General features: G+C 45.3%; 1 protein-coding gene and 1 long non-coding RNA gene across 2 annotated transcripts; one reads left to right on the forward strand and one right to left on the reverse strand.

The window, feature by feature from the left end:
• Window positions 1–2353: 2353 nt before the first annotated feature.
• Window positions 2354–4633, reverse strand: LOC100826179 (probable xyloglucan endotransglucosylase/hydrolase). Its single transcript, XM_003577453.4, has 3 exons — window positions 4253–4633; window positions 3969–4162; window positions 2354–3038 (listed from the first exon to the last, which is right to left on the reverse strand). The coding sequence occupies exons 1-3, from the start codon at window positions 4541–4543 to the stop codon at window positions 2639–2641; spliced, it is 885 nt and encodes a 294-aa protein (XP_003577501.1). The 5' UTR covers window positions 4544–4633; the 3' UTR covers window positions 2354–2638.
• A 1504-nt stretch (window positions 4634–6137) lies between these two features.
• Window positions 6138–18729, forward strand: LOC112268592. The gene is made up of 3 exons (XR_002959890.1): window positions 6138–6150; window positions 14358–14360; window positions 18538–18729. It is a non-coding gene; the product is annotated as an uncharacterized LOC112268592 (long non-coding RNA).
• Window positions 18730–26116: the final 7387 nt, after the last annotated feature.

A 26116-nucleotide genomic window follows, 5' to 3' on the forward strand; every position in this document is an offset into this window, starting at 1 on the left:
AGGACCCAGACGTGCACTTTCATACTATTAGGACCTAGTTGACACCCCACAAATAGTTATAGGGCGTCGGTTACATTTAACTCTTTCAACAACTTAGGTGCATCGGTTATATTTTCGTTTTCAGGGCTCTAACTATGGATGATTTTTGTCATGTATTAAATCACTAATCACATAATATACTGCATGATAGAAATCACATACTCCCTCCGATCGGTATTACTTGTTTCAAATTTGTCCAAATACGGATGTATCTATGTGTAAAAAACGTCTATATACATGTAATATTTTGACAAGTAATTCCGGTCAGAGGGAGTAGATATTTTGTTGTTCACTTGTGTACCGAGTTCTTCATTTTCAGGGCTCTAACTATGGATGCTTTTTATCATGTATTAAATCACATAATATACTGCAGGATACAAATCACATAGATATTTTGTGGTTCCCTTTTGTACCGAGATCAATGAGCTAAACGAGTGTTAGCTCACGAGTTAAATGAGCCAAGCGAGTTTGGATTTCAAATTATTATGTTAATTAACGAGCTGATTCGTTATACTAACAAGTTCTTATTGGATTGATGCGCTAGCCAATTGAATCAAAAGTCCGAACTAATGAAAAAAGACTAAACAATATATTTATATTCTCAACACTCCCCCTCACGTCTAGGCTATTTTATTCCTAGCGTGGGTTCGGTGTAGGCCGCATAATCTTTTTTTTAATACTGCGTGAGCAGGGTCTTGAACTTAAGACCTCTTGACTCTGATATCATATTGAATTGATGCGCTAGCCAATTGAACCAAAAGTCCGAACTAATGGAAAAAGACTAGGCAATATATTTATATTCTCAACACAACAAATCGAGTCGAGCAAGTTCTAACAAGTCGAGTCAAGCAATTTCTAACAAGTCGAGTCGAGCTGGAGTGGTCGCATGGAGTTGGTGTTGAGTATTTTGTATCTGAACTTGAAACTTTACGTGAACCGTCTTCCCTCTCCCAGTCCCCTCCCCGGTATGCTACTACTCTATCCTGCAGAGATAATCGAATCGAGCTGTAGTAACATATACCTCATCCGTTCCATAAAGATTGACACCACAAAGATTGAAACGGTTTTGAACTATAGTTAGTTCAAATTCATGCCAATTTTTATGGAACAGAGTGTACGCTGGATGGAATGAATGAAAATTGGCAATACCAAATTGCCGCCACATGAGGTCACGAGGCACACTTAATTAGTACTCTCACACGGTACATGCCATGCATGGCCAATCTGGATAAATACCACACATTTAGGCATCTAACGATACATTACATCCCTGGTATGTACGTCGATCGACCAGTGGTACAAATACAAACAACAAATACATCCATACATACGGCATAGGAGTGGCATGTCTTGTCATTATGTGATGAAATCTGCCGAGAACCTACATGCTTGTGACCGTCGTCGCGGCTGGTTTTAGCGGGCTGGTCTATCTATGTGGCTAGACTGCCTTTATATATTGTAGTAGGTTGGGTTACAGTGTTCGAGTAAAAACGCCTAACCTTTCGCTAATTGAAAGTCTAAGAAAAACTGAATATGTACATATATTTGATACAAATTTCAACAAGAGTTAAATGCACCTGAGGTCATAAAAATAGTACATTCAGTGTGTCATCAGTGGTCCTAAGCATGTCGGAGCAGATCTGACTTGTCCAAGTATCCGGTTGACTCCCTTTGACAACGTACAATTAGGCCCTCTTTGGATTGAAGGATTTTCATAAGGTTTTGGTAGGATTCTAAACCATAGAAATTTTTCCTATAGAGACTCTTTGGTTCAAGGAAATGAATCCTCCTAAATTCCTATGGATTGGTTTCCTATACCCTAATCCTATGGGAATTTTAGCAAGAGGTTGGACCTCTTAAAAAAATTCCTGTGTGTCCTGTGATGCAACCAAACACATTTTAATACCGATTCCTGTGTTTTGAATTCCTGTATGATTGAATATGCCGTGGCATCTTATTCATGTACTTTTCGTGTTCCTGTGTCAACGAATAAGATTTATCTTTGCAATTTTCCCCCGCCTCACTTCGTGGCCCTCCCTTTTTCTTTCTCCCACGCGCCCCTCCTGCGATGACTGCCCGGCGAGTGGGGGCGACCGCAACACTAGCAAAGGGGCCGAAGCGGTAGCGTGCCAGATTGTGATCGGATGGATGCACCCGGATGGCCCCAGTCCGGCGACACCTTTGCGACCCTCCTCCGCAGTACGGTAAGCTCCCGAGCTCAATTCCTACGTCTCGCAGTCCCTCCCCGGTTTGCTGCTACTCTATCCTGTAGAGATAATGGAATCGGACATCGGGACTTAACATATACGCTGGATGGAATGAATGAAAATTGGCAATATCAACTTGCCGCAACATGAGGTCACGAGGCACACTTAATTAGTACTCTCACATGCGGTACATGCCATGCATGGCCAATCAGGATAAATACCACACATCTAGGCATCTAGCGATACATTACATCCCCCGTACGTACGCCAATCGACCAGTGGTACAAATAAAACAACAAATACATCCATACATACGGCGTTAATTTGAACTCCACTGGATTAATTGGGCGCGTGGTAATCCCGAGGCACATTACAGATCGGACGGATCATCATCAGACGTCGCGGTCGCGTTTGCACTCGGGCGACATGGCCGCGTACCGCTCGCGGTCGGTGCAGTAGTTGTAGATGGTGTGCTCCTTCCGGACCCAGGCCAGGCGGCGGTACTGCGCCGCGTCCAGGTCCTGGAACTCCGGCTGGTCCCACCAGCGGGCCCCCTGGGTGGCGCAGAACTTGGCCTCGGCCGAGGCCTCGCAGCCGTCCACGTGGAACCCGCGGTAGGACGCCACGAAGGGCGCGTTGGACCAGTCCGTCTTCTCTCTTCCGCCACGCGTCGCCCAGTCATCTGCGTTCCACAGGCTCGAGTAGAGCTTCATCGGCTGGTCGAACGGGTACCGCACGCCCAGGTCCTTGCTGTTCTTGAACACCCGGATCGGCGTGTCGTCCACGAAGAATCTGTGTCAAGAAATAAAAATAATCCAAATTTATTCCGGTTTCTGTAGGCAAAATTCTGATGGAAATCTGTAGCGTTGCAGTACTGTGTCGGAAATCCTGTCGACGTTTGCAGTAATTTCGCAGGTACGTGGACGGTGCAGCAGCAAAAGCTTCACACGCCATGGGTCTAGTACTGACGCTTTAGCTATAGCATCGTGGCCTGGAGCAGCGGGCCCGACAGAGGACATGTACACGCGCCGCGCATCGATTGCACATGCGCTCGGATCTTGGTTCCGTGCTTGTTTCAGATTTTATGCTTGGGCAGTACAGGATTTTTATTTTATTTTTTGCTAGTAGGGCTGGGCAGTACAGAGTAGATTTTTTTTCAGAGTTTTACTGTACGTAATGATCGAATAAAAAAACTTCTGAAATCGACGGAACAACTAAACTAGAAGTATATACTAATGATGCAGAGAATGTTGCGGTTAGTGTACTCTTTTCGTCCCGAATAATTAGCTGACTGTGAATTTGTATAGAATTTTATGTAAATCCGTCTCAGTTAATTCGGCTTAAATCTGTTCTTTCTTCAGATGAAATGACTTTGAAAGCATATTAAGAATTACCACATTGTTATTTTATATTCAAAGAAATGTATTTTAAAACCGATTCTATTGAGACCGTAAACAGCTAAATGTAAACTGTCAAACTAGGTAATTTTTCTTGTAAAATGCTGATGCAGTGAAGCCTTTATTTTGCTCCCCCATATCAACCTTGATGCTAAATCTAGTGTCTGAAATATTCCATCCATCATTGCTCAGTGTTTGTATTTTACTATATTTTATTTTACTTCCCACGTTAAAAATAAACTCTTTTACGAGCGTGCAGCAAAGCTGTCTGTAACTACTAAGTACTCGCAGTATAGGGATGGGAGAGGTTAATCGAAGTAATTACGCGATCATGTAGAGGTTCCAGAGGACGGAGTAGGAGTGGTAGTCCTTGGTGGGGTCGAACCAGAGGTAGATCCTCTGCTCCCGGTCGCCCTTCCCGCCGGAGAAGACGTTGGTCTGCAGGATATACGGCTGCCCCGTCCGGTTCCCCAGGAACTCGAAGTCGATCTCGTCGTGCTCCGAGTTCTGCGACGACAACTACAAAACCCCGCAAAACACGAGCTCAGCAAAGCAAAAGCCAAAACAGAGCACGCAGAGCATAGCAGAGCAGAGGCAATGGCGGCGTACGTAGAAGGCGGTGACGGTGCCGGCGGAGTCGCCGCCGACGAGCTTGATGTGCATGCTGAAGTGGCCGAAGAGGTAGGAGCCCCGGGTCTGGAAGCCGGTCCCCGTGGACTTGTCCAGGGAGAGCTGCACCTCGCGCCCGCCGTTCAGGTAGTGGATGTGGTCCGACGCCCACGTCGGCACGTAGTTCTTCTCGAACGGCACGTCCACCGGCTTCCGTGGCGGCGCCGCCGCAGCGCCTCCTAGCAGCGCAGCGGCCACCACGGCCAGGAGCACCCCCGCGGCCGCCTTCATTTCTTCCAACCCTTCTCTTTCTTTCTTCCTCTGCGTGGCTTGCTAGTGGCAATGGCGAGTGGCGGATGCTAAGAGGGGGCGAACTCCGTGCGTATTTATAGCTGGTGCGAGGAGCTCACTGGCTATTGTTTGTGGCAGTATAATCGAAGGGGAAATAATTTATTTTTGAAGTGGCACTGTTTTGCTTGATCGATTAAGCAGTGTGGCGAGTGGGCTGACAGCCAGCTGCATCCACCGCATTGGGACGAGCGAGCCTGCGAGGTGCATGCAATGCTTGTCTTGTGCGTGTCAGGTTGGCCCAGTGCGAGCAAATCAAGCAGGGCTGGTTGATCGATCGGGCGGTCCACAGATGGATCCATCACAACTTGCAGCCACTGATTAATTTACAAGATGCTACCGCTCCAGACATGAACACTGTTTAACGCAATGCAGTATACTTCTTTTGAGTTCAGGGAGTCGCCGATCCTAGTTTGTTGGTTTTTGCAGTTCCCTTTTTGCGGTTTGTTTAACACAACCAGATGAGTTTTTTCTGAAAGTCTGGATTGCCGAACACAACATTATACGCAGAGTGTGGTGTGGCTGGCAGGAGTCAATGCAGGTCACATGGGGGGTGTTCCATCAGCGTGCATGTTCCATCGTCCGGGGTCTCTCTCTCACATCGCAATCAGGAGCCGTCCCAAGGGGAGTCCCGAGCGCGAATCTCAAAATCTAACGCCACGCCAGCCGTGGCTGTGCGTTGTTTCCCGGCTGGACCCGGAGCAAACGCTACCGACACGGACCCGTTCCTTTCCCGATCTTACTGCAGCTTTGATCAGTAGCTAGATCCATTCAAGGGTCATTCCGATTAGCTAGTTCATGTTCGAGATTAAGCTGGAATCCATTTCAATGGATTAACACGTACTACTGCACCGTCAGCGAAAACACTCTCAGTAGGCCTATGTATGCCGACAGCATTTCCGGTGCTTCAACTGCTCGGCGGCGTCGGCGTATCAATTTGCCTAAGCCATGCACCAGTGTCGATCACGTAGCTGGAAGTTTGGGAAAAACACTAGGCACCTCCGAAATGCAAAATCTTCGTCTTGCCAATTGTGATTCGAAACTGGGTAAGGACGGCCAACCTGCTTCAGAGACCAGAGCGGCCAAACTGCATGCTGTGCCAATTATGTTGGGCTATATTTGTGAAGTATACACAGTAAGACATGCTTTGACAAAAAAGAGAGTACATTCAACCGTGACATCATCTGTTGTGCTTGCTCGTTTATGACATACTAGAAATGATTAGATTACCATGTGAAGCGAGCTAGGTCCTGCCTCCGATCCATAACAAGTGTCGCTGAATCGGCGGGAGTAGTACAAGAGAAGACTTGGTGCAGATGTGGGGGAAATGTTGAAGTACAAGTGTATTGGCTACCCGTTCTATCATATCGGTATTTTAGTTGCGTTGGCAAGCGCATGAAGCTCTTCATGGTATCAGAGTCAAGAGGTCTCGAGTTAGATACCCGGTTGCTGCCACAATTAAATTGCGACGTACTTTCGATCCACGTTTAGTCCTGCAGGAAACTGATTGCCTAGCTCTTTCCATCGGCTCGGTCTTATTTTTGTGTTTGGTGATCGCAAAAAAGGAATTTATTTTTTAAATTTCTCTTTGTATATTTTTTTTGTGACAGACCGTATACACATTTTACTTTTCTTACTCAATGAAACTACGCAAACCTTTTGCCTCAGTTAAGAAAACTATTACTTCCTTCGGTCGGAATGATTTGCCATTGATTTAATACAATTTTATATTAAATCTGAGACAAGTAATTCCGGCCGGAGGGGGTAACTATAAGCTCGAGCAGCTAGTTCATTGCTCATACGAAGGGCAAGTGCCGTAAATTAGTGGCAGAATATGCAACTATCGGAGAGCTATATTTTGCATTACAAATGCGTGTTTTCGAAAAAAAGCTTCAGCTAGCTACTACGTGCACCGATGCACGTTTTCTTTCTTTCTACTAAAGCTGCTACGACGTACACTGTGGCTGTGCAGCGTGCACTCGAGTTTCCACGTCCGTGCTTGCTTGGTCCCAAGTGGTTCTGTTTGTACCCAACTGCTGCCAGTCTGCCAAGAAGAGGCTCCCATGCGCTAAAAGCTCTTGGTGTCAGTTAAGGCCGGTCGTTTTACGCGGCGAGTTGTCCCACGACGGTACGAGAGAGAGAGTAAGCAAAAATACTCGTAGAATAAAACCGGCGCGGCTAGGATATGTCGCCGTGTCGGGGCCAAATTAATTTTTACTAGTACTAGTGCGTAGAAGAAGAAGGGCTTATCAGGCAGTGCCATCTGTTACAGGCACACGTGATGGATGGTCCGGAGTTGGATAGGGAGGTCAATCGACGACGACCGGCGGCATCCCTCCCTCCCATGTTACCCGATCAATCTGCCTACGTTTGCGCTAGCTAGCTGTGGCTCGGCGCGATGCATCACATGCATGTATGTCCAGGAAGTTGGCTAGTTGGATCTATGGAGAACCGGAGTCTCCCCCGGATGGACCGAGCAGCGATCGTTGCCTGTTTAATCAGGACAGAGTCTTGCTCACCTTGAATACTCGGTTGAGCTTGAGCAGGAGTCAATGTTAGATCCAGTACACTACTAAGAAATGTATGGTTCGGCCATTGGCTGGGTATTTTCAGAGAGAAAACTGGTGATAAAATTTATCACACAAATGGAAGTTTCTGAACAATGCACAAAGTGAACAAGAAGGGTAGTTCCTAAACGAAATTTCCCCTTCATATAATGGCATTTGTTTGTTCCGTTGCATACAATCTGAAACGCTAGATTCAGGTGCTTGAAACAGTATATAGTAAACATAACTAACCTGAAGCCAAATACAGTTGGGACTTGGGAGCAGTGATATCTTCGCACTTCCGGCGGCCATGTGCCCGCACGTACTGCATCATGGCCACAGGCAAGCTCCGGGCCGGGCCACGACACGTCCACAGCTCAGGCAGGCAGGCCGATCGATCACCAGCGGGGAAGTGGGTGTGTCTGAAGCTCTGATGGGTCATGGGTGTGGGTCTGATGCTCTAATCTGATTCCTTCCCATGAGGATGCATCTGCATCTGTATCTGCATCGATCTCACGGGGGCACAATTGTGGGTGCAGCAGTTTCATGTACAGCTCGTTTCGATCTTCGTGACGGGATCGCTCGCCGTATTCCAGCATGCATCCAGCGAACAGGGTCTCTCAATCACCCGACACTGCTCATGGACGACCCTTACTTAGCATGTCACTATAGGTCTGTTTTCCTGTTCCTGATCGAGTTTGAACTTTAAAATTTCACTATATTAAAATCTCATTACATGTTGAATTGGATTGTGTTCTCTCTCGGTAGGCTATGGAGACCTCGGTCAAAAGTCGGCGGACGAAAATGAGCAGCCAATCATAATGTTTCGTTTCTAAAAATAAGATGTCAATCCGTGGCGGAGTTAGGATCTTCAGAGCCTTGGGCTAAGTAAATATGAGCTAGGTTGAACAGGCTACATCTTTATAAACTCACAAATTGGACAAATTATTGTAACACTAGTACTTTAGCTAAGCATGTGGCCACAGCCCCACTTGCCCTATGCCTAAATCCGCCCTGATGGCAAGCAATCTTCTTAAAGGCCGATGATTTTTTGGTCTTCAGGCTACAGGGGCTCGCTTAGGGCCATCTTCAAGAGTGAGCCCTCATTTGTCCTTCCCATTTGTCCATTTAAAGCGTCTTTGGACAAATGGGGGTGTCGAAAATATCAAGTTGTCTAATGGTAACCTCCCATCTATTCTTTCTTGAGTCTTTGACATGTGGGCAAAAAAGACAAGTGGACAAGATTTTGGATGAGTTTTGCACAAATGGGGAGTTCCCATACTCTCCCCAGATTTGAGGAAGAAATGGGAAGTGTGGATTATTTTTGGACAAATGGGGGTTTCCATTGGGTTGTGTATTTTGCTCTTGGACCCCTATATGGACAGATTTGGATAAATGATGAGGATTTGGGGAGTTTCCTTGGAGATGCCCTTAGGATCATTTTTCAGCTACCACAGCGAAGGGACATTCCTTCTTTGAACTCGCGGTTCGTTTCCTGTTGGCTTGAGGAAACAAAGATTTCTTTGCCGAAGCTGCTTCAGGATGTCTCTTTGACGAGTTCTGAGGTGATAGTTAGTTTTTTTTTCCTAACTTTTGTCACTTTGGGTTGTAATAAATGTGATCTGATCGGTGTTTGTGACTTCAATGTGGTTGTGTGCATCAAATGATGCAAACACCGGAGGAATGACCTCTTTATCGGGAAAAAAGGAACAGAGGTGGTCGAATTGAATTATCTAAAAAAAAAAATCTTATTCCTTTGTATTCGATTTATTAGGAAATTTCCATCCACTCAAATTTCTGGTAAGATCTCTTTGCTTTTCCTATGGTTTAGTCTATTATATACTAAAAGTACATGAAATGATAACCAGAAAAAATGAAAACACGGAAACATATCACAAAAAAGGAAAAACATCATATCCCTTTTCTGTATAAAGGGCCTACACATATCTCTAGACCGCTAATTCGACTGATATAATGTGCATTTTATATCACAACAATTATATCATTAGAAAATATAACATTTGAATTTTCTGATGATATAATTTTGTAATATAAAAATCATATTAGATTAGTCAAATTGTCGACCTAAGAATACACGTAGGCCCTATACCAAACGGAGATAGTATGTGTTAATATGTGGAAATACCTCTGGAAGCTTAAAATTCCATTAAAAATCAAGATTTTTATGTGGTTTCTTGATCGCCAAGCTCTATTAACTAAAGATAATCTGGCATACCGGCATGGGAGGGGAGTTTAAAGTGTTGTTTTCGTAATGCTGATGAGAGTATACAACACCTTTTTCTTACTTGTCCTTTTGCTCGTATTATTTGGCGCATTATTTTCATTACCTTCAATTTACCTCCACCGACAATGATTACCAATTTATTTGGGAACTAGTTTAATGGTGTAGATAAAAAATTCAAAGCTCATACTTGGATGGGAGTTTCGGTTTTCTGTTGGGCTATTTGGAACATCGGAAGTGATGTTTCTTATAATATATCAGGAGCTCCACATTTTTTGCAGGTTATCTACAAAGCCACGCACTGGATTCGGTTATAGACGTTCCCGCTTTCAGCGCACCAACGGGAACTTTTGGCTATTGGATGCACCCGGCTGGAGACGGTCTCACGGGATATCTCAACTGGGCTGGTTGGCGGTCTACTAGACGACTTAATGCATAGACTCGTTATGTTTGATTTATTTCGCTGCCTTATCTTTGTATCCACGATCCACGATCTACGATCTTCGATCGCTGAATTGTTTGACTCATTACAACTTTACAATAAAATTGGCTGTGTGCATCAAGCCGGGACGTTCCCCTTTTCGGAAAAAAAATTATGCGTTCATATGTAGCAAAATGTAGGGTAGACACTCATAATTACAGCCCCAGAATTTAGGTAACCGTAGCTGTGGATGTGGGCCTATGGGCTGAGCTAGACGGGCTGTGGTACAGGCCCAGCCCAGGTGGACAACACATGGTTTAAGAAAAGTTTTAGCCCACAGAAGCTAGTGCGGAAAGGCTTAGCCCCCCAGGCCCAATATAACGCCGCTGGCCTAAAATGCAAACTGCCCCAGCCATTTCTGGACCGTCCTCTAAAAAAGCCATCTATGCACCCCACGCCCAGGACCATCGCTCGGCCCGTTGGTCGCCGGATGCATCCATCGATCAGGCTCGGCGAGAACCGCGATCCGCCGACTCCGCGGAACAGGAGCGGAGAAGTCGCTTTCCCTGCTGGCTGCGCCCCAAAATCCCTAGCCCACGGCAAGATCCTGAGAAAAATTATACATAGGCTAAATCGGCGATCGGCGGCTCGCGGGCTCACGGCAGTGCCGGCGCAGGTAGTGTACGCAACATTGCCTTTTGACTTTGGTTTGTGTTTCTAAGTTTTTCCTTGCATTTGAAATTTTTCAATGCTCCGTCGGTGGTAGTTTTTGTTGATCCCGGCCTAAGTAGATCCTATTCAATTGCTTGCAATTTATTAGGTTTAATTTAGACGGAGAAATTCTATTCAAAATAGATGGATCTTGTAGTAGCAACGCAGAGCATAAAAACACACACACACACACACATTGAACATTTTTTTGGAGAGATCACACTGAACTTGATATGAATGATATTGCCGATCTGGGACTTTGAAAACCAATAGAACTGTTTGATCCTAGTATTAGAGACGAAGCTAAGAGATGTCGATCAATTGGGCATAATTTGAATTTTATTCCCATCTAGCGAAATTTCGGGGTGTTGATTAGTACTCTTCTACCATCGTACAATTTCATTATCATCTAGCAGTTTTTTTGCGTGCCAAAAGTGTGTCTTTGTTCATTCTTGGGTCTCCCCAAGCAATGATCCTCCATCCTCACCATAGTCTCCCTCCAACGCCATCACCTCGGGCGCTTCATCTGCCAATCCACGCACGCACGTCTCAGCCAAGCTGAGCTTCTGTGCTCTGAGCAGCTCGAGCTCGGCCCATAAATTAAAAAGCCCGAGCCAAGCTTTTATATTGGTCTCGTTTTTCTTTTCGGGCTGAGCCAGGTTTATCTCGGACCGCTCGACGATCCCAAAGTCCGAAGGGTTTCTGCCCAACCCATTTATTATCCGGCCGCAGGCTTGCAACAGTGCAACCCAGTCCACACCCACTCCTACTCCTCCGCAAACTCCTGCCCGCCCGGAAGCCCGGCGGGCCAGACCTGGCACGGATTTAAACGGGCCGGGCCACGTGATGAGGACATCCCAGCCATCGACACTACACCAACAATCAGTGAACATATCACACGAAGTCGTGTCAAACTGATAAGCGATCAGGTGAACGCTGACTTAAGTTTATCTCACAATTGTAGTGATATGGTTTTTTTTTCGTCTCCATTGTTGTTGGTTGAACTCAGATACACTACTGAGGAAATCCATCAACCTATGAGCTTTTGAAGAAACCAAGTGAAGAAACAAGTTAGAGGTGCTTTCAATGCACTCAACATTTTTCCTCTACCTTTCGGTTGTGCTACCACCCACCCGGAGAATAGACGTGGCAAGAGGGGTATACCAACATAAGCTAAATAAAATTTACTTTTCAGCCCAACAAACCTCACATCATTTATGTGTATCAAAAGTTACGCCAAGTTTGGCGAGAGGTGTCCAGGGGTGTTAAATGATGCATGAGATTTCGAGAAGCTATTCAATAACTATCCAAGTTGACTTCGTTTTCCTAAGAAAGCCAATCATATTTTGAGTCATGTTCACACCTATCTAGGGGGGAGGGTTGTTTCTTAGTATAAAACCCCATCTTCCCCATCCTTAGAGCGTTCTTTTGTCAAACCATTTAGTTACAATCTTATGCAGCAAGATTTCTGAGAGATCCTTACTACCTTTGCTCTTGTGAGTTCATCCGGATTTGCGAGAAAGAGTGTTTGGTTCCTCCTAATTCATGCTCTACGGTTCTGACTGTTTTGTGTGAGTTAGTCCCGATTTGTGGTTATGCGATTGTTTGGACAGCAGGTCGGAGTTCTTGCAGCTTCGGATCGCCTTTCCCAACGTACGGGTCGCATCAAACCTTGACCGGGGGAAGAGCAGGTGGTGCGTGCAGGTGCTGAAGAGCTGGGTCGATCTGCATGGGAGCTGGTAAGTCGGATGAATTAGTCGTTGTGCACGGGGAGTTAGCCGTGTGGTTGTTAGATGCATGTATTAGCTAGGCAGTTAGTTTGTTAGCCGATGGGTTGTCGGAGGCCTAGTCGTCCTTGATCGATGGCAGTGGAGGAGTTATCCACCGCATGCATGCACCCAGGAGAATAGGATTAGTAGCTCAACGTGGAGTTAGTTGCCGGCCTGCGGGCGATTTATACATGTACACGTTGTGAGAAGAGAAGAAGAGAAAAAGAGGAATAGAAAAGCGGAGGGCTCTGCGAGGCAGCCATTGCCAAACTCTTGTGTCTCCTTGTGTTCTTACTATTTTTTTTAAATAATACGATTTTTTTTAATCATTTTCAAAAATAATACGCGTTTTTTAAAAATCTCAAAAATAATACGGCCTCGGCCTGGGCGAGGCCGATTGGGCCCAGTCGGCCTCGCCCAGGCCGCCTGCTCAGCCCGCGGGGCCCCCACGAGGCAGTCGGCCTGGCCCAGGCCGACTGAGCCCAGTCGGCTTCGTCCAGGCCGACTGGCCACTCGGCCTCACCGTGGCTGACATGCCTCACCTGGGCCGGGGAATCTCCTTTTCTCTTTTCTCTTTTTCTCTTTTCCCTTTCCTTTCCTTCCTTCCCATCGCGCGAGCCCAGTCCACCGAGCCCTCTTCTTCTTCCTGCTGCCTGCACCTTCTGTTCTTCTTCTCCTCTTCTTCTTCCTCAAAAATGCCCCCAAATTCTTGCCAAAATGAGTGAGTTTTGATCCCGTTTAACCCACAAAACTGCATCCCCTTGCTATTTAGCACCCAATGACACCTTGATCTACTCTTTTCGTTGAACATTTTGAGCTAATTTTGTGTTGCTAAGTTGGGGCAATGGTGGTGGTTTGGAGGAGTTTGGAGGTGGTGGTGGTGCTCATCCGGTGACTGTGAGGCTGCTCGAGGTTGGGGTTCACACGCTTCAAGGGTAAATCCTAATCTCTCACGTATTTATCCTATAATGTATATGTTTACGAAGATATGTGTGTATGTATATATAGAAGTATGTTTTAGCGTTTGGTAGTGCTCATTATTTTGGACAACTGTTAATGTCGTACTGCTTAGTATTTGATGCGTCTAAATATTATGGCTGGTAGTAATATGTTTTGATAGAATATATTTTTTCTGATGCCGTACTGCTTAGTATTTAACGCATATTAATATTTTTAATATGCCGTACTGCTTAGTATTTGATGCGTATTAATATTTTTAATATGCCGTACTGTTTAGTATTTGACGCGTATTAATATTTTTAATATGCCGTACTGCTTAGGATTTGACGCGTCCTAATATTTTTTATATGCCGTACTGCTTAGTATTTGACGCGTATTAATATTTTTTATATGCCGTACTGCTTAGTATTTGACGCGTCCTAATATTTTTTATTTGCCGTACTGCTTAGTATTTGACGCGTATTAATATTTTTTATATGGCGTACTGCTTAGTATTTGACGCGTCCTAATATTTTTTATATGCCGTACTGCTTAGTATTTGACGCATATTAATATTTTTTATATGCCATACTGCTTAGTATTTGACGCGTCTAAACATTTTTTTAGGCATCAGAGATGTCCGGTGCAGTGAAGTTTGTTTTTTACTACGGTTCCGGGACTGTCTTAACAACCGAGCACGGAGCTGATCTGAGTCAGTTTAAGTATGTGGAGTTGGATCTAACGGCCCCTCAAACATGGACGTTTAGTCAGTTGCAGGAATGGTTGGTAGGATGTTTAGCGCTCAATCCTGAAACATACACCGTCCGTGTGCAAGCATTGTGGACCAAGTCAAGTTCAAATATTTTCCGGGTTTTGAGGCCGATAGACCGGACATCAAAGTGGGTGCGCTGGTTAGAAAGTTGCGAGAAAAGGAGAACTACACCTGTCGCCTTAATCCAGGTTGTCGCTCATGAGACCAATCCAGCTTAAGGCGAGGGTGAATCAAGTTATGCCTTGTACAATGCAAACTCTGTGTCGAATGTTGGAGGTGGTGGTTATGAATCAGGCCAGAGCTCCGGAGCAGTAGGAGAGGATGAGTACACTGGCGAGGCAGATGTGGACGAAGAAGATGGTCACTTGCAGAACCAGATGGAGGATGAAGATACAGATGGTCGTAGTTCTTATGACGATGAGTCTCATGAGTCGGACGAAGAGGAGGTGCCGATTCCTGCATCATGGAATCAGCACTTCTCTTCAGCTATGACCGTGAACGATGGGCATGACTCTGCATGGCAATATCATCAGAACAACATTGCGAAGGGTGCTAGATTTCCTGACAAGAAACATCTGCAGGATGCCATAGTTGCTTGGGCAATGTCCACGCAAAAGGTTTTCAAAACAACAATCTCTTCACAAAAATATCTGACAATGGAGTGCGAACAAATAGATTGTCCCGGGAGGGTGCATGGCTATGTTCCTACGTATGACACAGATTGGGTTGTGAGTGACTTGGTGTTGCACACATGTGTCATTCCCAGTATCCCTCAGGATCATCGTAACCTCTCGTCGATGCTTCTTGCTCGGTTGCTTTACACGGAGATAGTGGAGAGCAAAGCAATGGAAGTGAAGGCCATCATGCATAAGGTCAGGGTAAGGTTTAAGTACAACATTTCGTATGGCAAGGCTTGGAGGGCTAAGCAGAGGGCTCTTGAGGAAAGATTTGGTTCGTTTTTCGACTCGTACGACTCTGTTGTCCGCCTCCTCCATACACTGCAAACCCGTAATCCAGGCACCTATGTCAACATCCAACACTTCCTGCACCCAGAGTATCCAACTGTGAGGGTGCTGCAACGACTGTTCTTCACTTTCGGTGTATGCGTCCAAGCTTTCCATCATTGTCGACCGGTGATATGCGTAGATGGCACTTTTCTCACTGGCAAATACAGGGGGCAGATATTGACCGCCATTGGTCAAAATGGCAACAATCAAATCGTTCCGCTCGCATTTGCTTTCGTGGAGAGTGAGAACACTGAAAGTTGGTTATGGTTTTTCAGGCAGCTCAAGAGAGCAGTTGTGCATGATAAGCTGAATGTGTGCATCCTTCATGACAGACATGCAGTACTGGTAGGAGAAGAACCCGACTCGGTATTCTTAAAAAAAGAGGGGAAGCAGAACCAAGTCAAGATGATATGGGTCGCCCCTTCTTCTTGCGCCAAAGAATAATCCCCCTTTTGCTGGATTATTACCAATATAATCATAAAAGGCTAATTTTTCGGGAATTTTAGACCAAGCTTCTGATAAACTAAGATTTTCGGATAAACCATTGCTAACTCTTCGATATATTTCTTGCTGAAAGTATCCCTGATCCCACTGATAACGAGTAGGCCCAAATAATTCGATTGGGGTGGTTGCTGACCCATACCACATAGTTCCAGCAACTACGAAAGCTGCAAAAAAAACAGCAGCAATACTACTGGAAAGTACAGTTTCAATATTGCCCATACGTAATCCTTTGTATAGACGTTGAGGGGGACGGACACTAAGATGGAATAGAAAGACTGATTCATTCGGATCGGATCGATATGAGGACCCAACTCCGTTGCATTGCCAGAATCCATGTTCCATATTTGAAGCGGGTTGACCTCCGTGCTTCTCTCATGGTACAATCCTCTTCCTGCCGAGCCCCCTTTCTCCTCGGTCCACAGAGAAAAAAATGTAGGACTGGTGCCGACAGTTCATCACGGAAGAAAGAACTCACAAAGCCGGGATCGGTAACTAATAGAATAGTACTACTAACTAATACTAATATATAGAAATAGATATCTAGAAATAGAAACGAACTAATATATAGATAATCGAAATTGAAAAGAACTGTCTTTTCTGTATACTTTCCCCGTTCTATTGCTACCGGGGGTCTTATGCAATCGAGCGGATCATATAGATATCCCTTCAACACAACATAGGTCATCGAAAAGATCTCGGACGACTCACCAAAGCACGAAAGCCAGTTAGAAAATGGATTCCTATTTGAAGAGTGCCTAACCGCATGGATAAGCTCACATTAACCCGTCAATTTTGGATCCAATTCAGGATTTTTCTTGGGAAGTTTCGAGAAGAAATTGGAATGGAATAAATAAAGAATAAAGCAAAAAAAAAATAAGTCGAAGATAGAAGAGCCCAGATTCCAAATGAAGAAACGGAAACTCGAAAAGGATCCTTCTGATTCTCAAAGAATGAGGGGCAAGGGGATTGATACCGAGAAAGATTTCTTCTTATTATAAGACGTGATTTGATCCGCATATGTTTGGTAAAAGAACAATCTTCTCCTTTAATCATATCATAAATGGAAAGTGTTCAATTAGAACATGAAAACATGACTCAATTGGTCTTAGTTAGTCTTCGGGACGGAGTGGAAGAAGGGCGGAGACTCTCGAACGAGGAAAAGGATCCCGAATTGACCGAGGAGCCGTATGCGGTGAAAATCTCATGTACGGTTCTGTAAAGGGACAGTAAGGGTGACTTATCTGTCGACTTTTCCACTATCAACCCCAAAAAACCCAACTCTGCCTTACGTAAAGTTGCCAGAGTACGATTAACCTCTGGATTTGAAATCACTGCTTATATACCTGGTATTGGCCATAATTTACAAGAACATTCTGTAGTATTAGTAAGAGGAGGAAGGGTTAAGGATTTACCCGGTGTGAGATATCGCATTATTCGGGGAACCCTAGATGCTGTCGCAGTAAAGAATCGTCAACAAGGGCGTTCTAGTGCGTTGTAGATTCTTATCCAAGACTTGTATCATTTGATGATGCCATGTGAATCGCTAGAAACATGTGAAGTGTATGGCTAACCCAATAACGAAAGTTTCGTAAGGGGACTGGAGCAGGCTACCATGAGACAAAAGATCCTCTTTCTAAAGAGATTCGATTCGGAACTCTTATATGTCCAAGGTCAATATGGAAATTCTTTCAGAGGTTTTCCCTTACTTTGTCCGTGTCAACAAACAATTCGAAATACCTCGACTTTTTCAGAACAGGTCCGAGTCAAATAGCAATGATTCGAAGCACTTCTTTTTCCATTACACTATTTCGGAAACCTAAGGACTCGATCGTATGGATATGGAAAATACAGGATTTCCGATCCTAGCGGGAAAAGGAGGGAAACGGATACTCAATTTAAAGTGAGTAAACAGAATTCCATACTCGATCTCATAGATCCCTATAGAATTCTGTGGAAAGCCGAATTCGATGAAAGTCGTATGTACGGCTTGGAGGGAGATCTTTCCTATCTTTCGAGATCCACCCTACAATATGGGGTCAAAAAGCCAAAAAAATAAGTGATTTTAGCCCTTATAAAAAGAAAACGGATTCTCGAACCTCTTTCACGCTCATGTCACGTCGAGGTACTGCAGAAAAAAGAACTGCAAAATCCGATCCAATTTTTCGTAATCGATTAGTTAACATGGTGGTTAACCGTATTATGAAAGACGGAAAAAAATCATTGGCTTATCAAATTCTCTATCGAGCCGTCAAAAAGATTCAACAAAAGACAGAAACAAATCCACTATTGGTTTTACGTCAAGCAATACGTAGAGTAACTCCCAATATAGGAGTAAAAACAAGACGTAATAAAAAAGGATCGACGCGGAAAGTTCCGATTGAAATAGGATCTAAACAAGGAAGAGCACTTGCCATTCGTTGGTTATTAGAAGCATCCCAAAAGCGTCCGGGTCGAAATATGGCTTTCAAATTAAGTTCCGAATTAGTAGATGCTGCCAAAGGGAGTGGGGGTGCCATACGCAAAAAGGAAGCGACTCATAGAATGGCAGAGGCAAATAGAGCTCTTGCACATTTTCGTTAATCCATGAACAGAATCTAGGTATGTAGACACATGGATCCATACATATCGATCGGAAAAGAATCAATAGAAGGAGAATCGGACGATATCTTTCTCGAAACAAACAAAAAGGAAAAGAAAGAGAAAACAAAAATCATGATCAACTAAGCCCTCTCGAGGGCTTGCTTAAGAATAAGAAAGAAGAATCTTATGGAAATGGAATAAGGTTTGATCCTATTCATGGGGATTCCGTAAATATGCCATTCCAAAAATAGAAACAATCGGGACTTTTCGGAGATTGGATGCAGTTACTAATTCATGATCTGGCATGTACAGAATGAAAACTTCCCATATAAAGAAAGAAAACCATATAAACAAAGAAAAAAAGTAAAAGAAAGGATGGGAGATGTTTCCCATGCCAAATCAAAAAAGAAAGGTGAAATGAAAGATACCATAACAATGTGTATCAGACTGCTTGTTTCCTTGTAGTAGGATCTCCAACTTTTTGGAATGTTCCAAACTCCACTTGAGCATCCAAATCTGGATCAATACCAGCAAAAACATCTCGGAACAAGGTTCTAGCGCCATGCCAAATGTGTCCGAAAAAGAAGAGCAAAGCAAAGGTAGCATGACCAAAAGTGAACCAACCCCTTGGACTGCTGCGAAAAACGGAGGCGTGCAAAGGTTTCCTCGGGCCAGACGGACATTGGTCCTCGAGTGCAAAGGCAGAAGGGAGCTTGACTGCAAGACTCACCCGTCGAGCAGAGACGAAAGTCGGCCTTAGTGATCCGACGGTGCCGAGTGGAAGGGCCGTCGCTCAACGGATAAAAGTACTCAGTGCGATAAGGACACTGACAAGCCCTTGGCCTGATGAACAGACTCCATGGCAGGACATGCAGAGTCGTTGGGTGCATGCAGCATTTGGGGGCCAACTTTTTCTCGCAGTTCAGGAACAAGTCACTTATGAATCTATTCAAGAAACTCTGCAAACAGAACCAACAATGGAAGTATAGTAGGATACGTGGTTATCTTGATGAGTTCACGAAGAAACATGTTAGGGAGAGGACAGCGGCACGAAACGCAGCGGTAGCAGCACATGTAGCAGCAGTGGCTGCACAAACAACAGTTGGAACAGGACCATCTGAGGAAGAACCTATTGGGCTTTGTGACTTGCCAGGGTTTGACCCACCCGGCACTAGGAGATGGGTTGGGAGGCAGATTAAAAACTTTCAGCAGTGGATAGAGCACGAGCCTCTGGAGCAGTGGTCTTTGCTGCACAACACACATGGCGCTAGGTATGGCGTCATGACTACTAACCTGGCAGAAACATACAACTTTGTCCTGAGGGGAAATAGGGCTTTACCACTTACAGCCATTGTCGAGGGTATTTTCCATGGCACGGTGAAGTATTTCAGAGAAAGACGCCAGAGAGTTGAAATGCATATCATGAACAACCCAAATACATCGTACTGTGAAAAGATTATGAAGTACATGGATGAGGAGATGGAAAAAGCTAGGTCTCATACTGTCGTCGCCATCGGTAATCAAGAACACAGGTTTGAGGTGCGCTTGCCAACTGACAAGTTCGGCGTTGGAAATGAATTGAGGAAACAGGAGGTGAAGATTGGAAATGAAGCGTGGCCAACGTGTGAGTGCACCTGCAACAAACCAAAGTTGCTTCACCTTCCTTGCTCACATGTACTTGCTGCTTGCGGGCAGCTAGGGATGGACGCAATCTCATTTGTGTCTCCCTATTACCTGAAAGAGTCTGTGCATAGCACATGGAGGGGTGAGATGCTAGGGTTTCGTGCAATGGGCAATTTCAACAAGGTAACCCCTGGTGAAAGGCGGTACATCCCTGACCCCGGGCTACTGCGGACAGGCACAGGCAGACGCCCGTTCAGGCGCATCCGAAATGATATGGATGAATCTGAAGCCGGAGGACCGTCATGACAATGTTTTCTATGCAACCATTTTTGCCACACGGACACTTATTGTCCAACTTTCGGTACTGGTGGAGCTACTGCCCGTGGAAGAGGGAGACGTGGACGACGAGGGAGAGGAAGAAACTAGGCTTATCATGCATATGTGAAACTATGTGTTAATTTGTCCTCTATGTTTTAATTTGTACTATATGTGAAACTATTTGTTAATTTGTACTCTATGTTTTAATTTGTACTATATGTGGAACTAAGTTTTATTTTGTACTCTGTGAAACTAAGTGTTAATTTGTGCCCTATGTTTTAATTTGTACTCTGTGTGGAACTATATGTTAATTTGTACGCTTTGTTCTATTATGTTTTAATATGTACTCTCGGTTTAACTATGCTTAACTTTAATTTGTATGTCTAACTATGTTTATAAATGTTGCAGGTACAAAATGGAGAGAGTATCATTGTTATCTCCGGAGATTGAGAGTAAGCATCGGGCTGCTCGATTGGTGGCGCATCCTGAGAGTGTAGAGCCCCTTGTCACGTGCACTCCTAAGGAAAATTGGATGATACACCCTGCGTGGATTCAACGGTACTTATTCAATCATCCCTTGCATGTCCATTATATTTATTCATCCTTTTCATGTATATTTTATTTATTCATTCTTTGCATGTCCATTTTATTTATGCAGTTTGAAGTGGGCTGGCCTTTTACCTTTCGCACGACTTGTTGATGCAACTCGTGCGGAAATGGTAGAGGGCGAGCGACGAGGCAACTTGTGGTGACGACATCACACAGAGGAGTTGGGGTTCGGCCGTCTTAGCGGCTACGTACCGAGGTATGTGCAACGCTTGCCAAGCTTGCGTCGCCCAAGTCAGCCCTGCTTGGATGTCCTTTATTGTTGCAGCTCTGGTCGTGGGAGAGGTTTTCTATCGGCCGACCAGACGTTACGGGTGATAATCCTAACCCTGAGCAGGAGTTGTTTGACTTAGAACACATCGACCTGCCTACTTTCGCGACAATTTGGACACGTAGCAAGGTATGTCGAATGTGAAATTCATACATTAGTTTACATAAACCATGAATGAAGCTAACTTTTTTTTTACAGAGCGCTTTGCACACGATCAGGTCAGGAATTGGTACCCATCATTCAACGAGCAGTTCGACGTGTTGCAGTCTGAGGCGGTTGTCTGGGAGCCGTACACACAGGACGCCATCGAGGATAGATACCCTGGCAGGATGTCCACGGTCTGCACGAGAGATTACGCTTACTGGATGACAAAATCAAAGCTCATCTTCGACGTCTGCGTGGAGGAGATGGCCCAGCAGAGGGTCATGAGGCAGTTTGGGGCACGCCAGTTGGTCGTTACTCCACCGACGGAGGATCCACTTCCACATATCGTCCACAGGTATGTGCAGTTCTCCAATTTATGATTGTCGTCCAGAATTGTCCATAATTTAAGTGTTCAACTTTCTATTGTGATCTCAGGTTTACCAGGAAGGGAAGTACCAGGACCCAGACTCAGTGGCTGCAAAGGGTTCAGTCGTACGTCACAGAGTGGGAGACTGCGACGACACGGGTTTGGCCATTGGAGGCCTTTGATCTCGATCTATTCAACGGATATTTGCAGAGGTACATGGCAGCTACCCGATTGAGCATCATTCAGCACTCTCACCCACAGGAGATAGTCGAGCCGAGTTTGCAAAATATGTACCCTAGTCAGTCTACTTCAGGCTCTAGACAGCACGCGGTAAGTATCTTCTCTTAACATAATGCATGTGTTTGTTACGTACTTTGCCATATATATGTAATACTCTTCGTGCCAATTGCAGGCTTAGTTGACACAGGATTTACAGGCCGAGTTCGCTGCGTATGGACGTTCGCTTTCGACCGGTCCACTTCTACTACCACGGGAGCCGCACCGGTCCTGGCTTAGACGAATGGAGGAGAAGCTACGCTCTGTTTACGCGGCTATCACGCGCACCCGCACTTCGGACGTCGTTCACCACCAGGCATCCGTACGGCCCCCTCGTCACTCCACGCACCAGCAGCGGCCACGTCAGTAGGAAGCACCGCACCCCTGACACCACCCACGTCCACGTCTACCAGAGCAGTCGACGCCCAGACCACCACCTCCTGAGCAGGCCGGAGGTTCGTCGTGGCACCAGCCGCAGTCTTGTTTCGGCTATTGGCACCAGCACAGCCCTCTTTTGAGGCTGGAGGTTCGGCGTGGCAGCAGCAGCCCCCCTCTTTTCAGGCTGGAGGTTCGGCGTGGCAGCACCAGCAGAGTCCCAGGATGAACTTCGAGTTTCGTCCACAGACCCAGCCACAGGGTATGTATATTTCTATCTATTGTGTTCATTACCGTGACTGCCACACAATTCTAATGCTAAGTACTTTCCCACATGCAGGAGCCTACGGGCATCAGTCGTCGTTGTCCGAACCCTCATGGGGTAGTGAGCAGGATCACGCTCAAGGAGAGGACTATTCTGTCCAACACAGCTGGATGTTCAATACTCCGCCACCAGACCCCACACAGGAGGATACACAGTATCGTGAGGATGGGTCCGTGATTCCTCTGCGCAACGTTGTGCCACCTCATAGGTATGGCTGGACCACGCCACAGGCACCCACAGAACGCCGTCCCAGACGGCGTGCCTGATATTTGCATGTAGGACCTATGTATGAGACATATTTCTACCTATGTACGAGACATATTTCTATCTATGTATGAGAGAGACATGTTACTATTTTTTGCATTCTTATTCAAGTTACATTTGCAAATAAAAAACGGCAGGACTGAAATACATATGCAATAGAAAGACTGAAATTAAAACCGACAACTTAAAATAAGATAACCTAACTCTAGCCTTACGAAGATGAAGTGCTCTTGCCCTTAGATGATGATGTGCTCTTGCCCTTCGACGGTGCAGTACTCTTCCCCTTGGACGATGAAGAACTCTTACCCGTTTTGCTTGGCATGAAGATATCTTCATCGGACGATGATGTACTCTTCCCCTTGAACGATGATGTACTCTTTTGCTTCGATGGTGCAGTACTCTTCCCCTTGGACGATGAAGAACTCTTACCCGTTTTGCTTGGCATGAAGATATCTTCATCGGATTCGTCCTCTTCAACCCATAACAATGGATGTTTTCTAGCCCATTGTAGGTATGACTCACTCTTACCTTCACCGTGCTTCTTCCACCTTTCGTTCAACCTTAGCAGTTCTTGCCGTATCTCTGCAGAAGTCCTCAATGGGAAATTGCACCTATATAATTGGTGGCCCAGCTCAGTTAGTAGGGTGTCACTACTAATGAGTTCGTCCCATGGAACTATCCTATTGTCTACCTTGAAATCACCGGCTAACCACAATAGCTCACCGGACATACCTGACCAAAATCTACGATCATCTGGGAAGCCGGACGACATCTTCCTTTACGAATTGGTGAGACTACACTTCAATACCATGGACGGTCTTTTATAGTTACAGAAGATACAAATAGACGGGAAACGGTGGCGGGAAAATGAGGCGGGAAACGCTGGCCGGAAAACGAGGCGGGAAATGGTGGCGGGAAAACCAGGCGGGAAACGGTGGCGGGAGAATGAGTTTGAGAGCCTATAAATACCTCATCTCCGGTAGTCATCCAAGCATCCTTCCCACTACAGTTTTTTCCAATATTCCAGTGTCCCCCAATGAGTTTGCCTTGCTCTGACCAGGGCGAGAGGCCGAGGAGGATGAAAGATGCGATGTTGCCTCGGGGGGTGGAACATCTTAGGTGTTGGTGCGGCAATCTATGCAAGGTGAAGGAGGTGATAAATTTTTCAGATAAGCTGGGCATGAGGTTTTTCATGTGCGCGAACTATGAGTATGAACCACCTGTCCCGGTTTCGCCGTACGACAAGCATCCGGTAAGCACATTTAGGTGTTCTAAAACATGTTTTCTGTGTCATATCAGATTTGTAACAGTAGGCTTTTTTGTAGTCTCCTCTGCCCCTATGCATGTGGTATCGTTGGATTGACACGGAGATGCCGGATTGGGCGGTGGAAGAGATCAAAACAAGGTCCCGAAATGCATGGCAGCGTTTCCACGCGGAGGAGCGTGTGGAAAAAGCTGCAGCCCAGGAGAAAGTGGAGCAAGAGAGAGAGATGAAAGAGCATAGGGATTGACGAAGCACTAAGGAAAAACAGGGAGAAAGCGCTTGAGATGCAAGAGGAGGAACGAAGGCGCAAGGATGCTCGTGAGGCAGAAAGGGAGAGGCAAAGAGAAAGGGCCGCCGTGGCAAAGGCTGCAGAAGAACGTGGCGATACGAGCGGAAAATGGCCTAAGTGGTCTCAGTAGTGCTTGTGTTTCAAATGTATTCGCATCTTTAATTATGTCCAATTGCGGTATTACCAATGTATGTTAATTTAGTCGTGCCTTGGTTCCGTAACCAGCACATTATCGATGTTTGTTAATTTATCCAAATTTATCCAAATGTCAAGTCTTTCAGTTCAAACAAACCGCAAAGAATCGACACAAAAATTGTCCAGCAAATTATCGATGTATGTTACTCTTTATCCAAGTTGTCAAGTCTTTTAGTTCAAAAAACCGTAAGGATTCGAGACAAAAAATGGGCCTCGACCGTGTATGCGTTGATCATGCAACGAATTCGGCGTGTTACTTTTATCCAAATTGTCGAGTATTCTAGTTCAAAAGACCGCAAGGATCCGAAACAAAAAATGGAATTACTTCGAATCTATTTTAGTTCAAAAGACCGCAAGGGTCCGAAACAAAAAATGGAATTACTTCGAATCTATTTTAGTTCAAAAGACCGCAAGGGTCCGAAACAAAAAATGGAATTACTTTGTATCGGACTGAATCCAGTCGGCCTGGCCGAAACCAACTAGGCCAGTCAGCCTGGGCGAAGCCGACTGGGCTTAGTCGGCCTGGGCCAGGCCGACTGCCTCGTGGGGGCCCCGTGGGCTGAGCAGCGGCCTGCAGTCGGCCTGGCCGAGGCCGGCTGGGCCTACTCGGCTTGGGCCAGGCCGATTGGGCCCAATCGGCCTCGCCTAGGCCGAGGCCGTATTTTTTTTGAGATTTTTGAAAAACGCGTATTATTTTTGGAAATGATTAAAAAAAATCGTATTATTTAAAAAAAATTAGCCGTGTTCTTGAGTGTGTGCTCCAACGGTTCTGTTGCTTAGAAAGAAAGAAAAAAAAGAGAAAAGAAGAGAGAGATAAAAAGAGAGAGAGATTCAAGGGAAGAAAGTGTCGGTCAAGATCCCAAAGGATTCAGCTTGCTAAAAAATTTCAGAAGTGTGTGAGCTGTTTGCCTTTCAATTTTGGTGCAAGCACTAGTATTTTTGTTCAGATATTTCCTGGTTTGAATCAATTTGATTTGAGCACAAGACCCTTTTTGTTTGCCCACCGAGCTCCACAAAAAATCGAAGCTAGATATTTTGATTCATGTCTTTCAATCGCGTTAACACATCCGGGATCGCAATCTTATTTGAAACCATAAGAACATTGGTAAGTAAGAGGTGAGGTTGTGTGATTCCATCAAATTTTCCTACTCCACTTTTATCCTCACTAACATGGCATGATCTGGATCAAGTGTTGTTGGAGAAAACCAGGGAAAAGAAGATGCTCCAATCACACGGGCTGAGTTGCAACAACTACAAAACAACATGCTTGAAGCCATGGAGAGGATGCTTAACGAGCATCTCCCTGCACATGGTGATGGGGTTCGACACCGACAAAACCCTATTGATCCACACGGCAAAGCTAGCAGTGAGAATTTTATGGGAGGTGCTGCCAACGGAGATCATGACAAAGAATTCAGCAACAATGTCAGAGATAATTGGAAAGAAGGAGGCAACGGGGCTGCTGCACATGGACGTTGTGCTGCTGCTCATGCGAGGCAGCGAGGAGGACATGATAGACAGAGAGGCCGTGGCCCTCGTGAACGCAACTTTGAACAATATGAGCGTGCTTCCCGTGGTCATGGTGATGAGTTTGATGACTATAATGGTATTCCGTATTGTCGTGCTGCTGCCTGCTGATGCTTATTTTGATTGGGAAGAGCACTGTGGTCAGATTTTGCGTATCCACAACTGTAACGCCCCAGCGTCA

This window comes from Brachypodium distachyon, chromosome 4 (genome assembly GCF_000005505.3).
Source record: "Brachypodium distachyon strain Bd21 chromosome 4, Brachypodium_distachyon_v3.0, whole genome shotgun sequence".
Classification (NCBI taxonomy): domain Eukaryota; kingdom Viridiplantae; phylum Streptophyta; class Magnoliopsida; order Poales; family Poaceae; genus Brachypodium; species Brachypodium distachyon.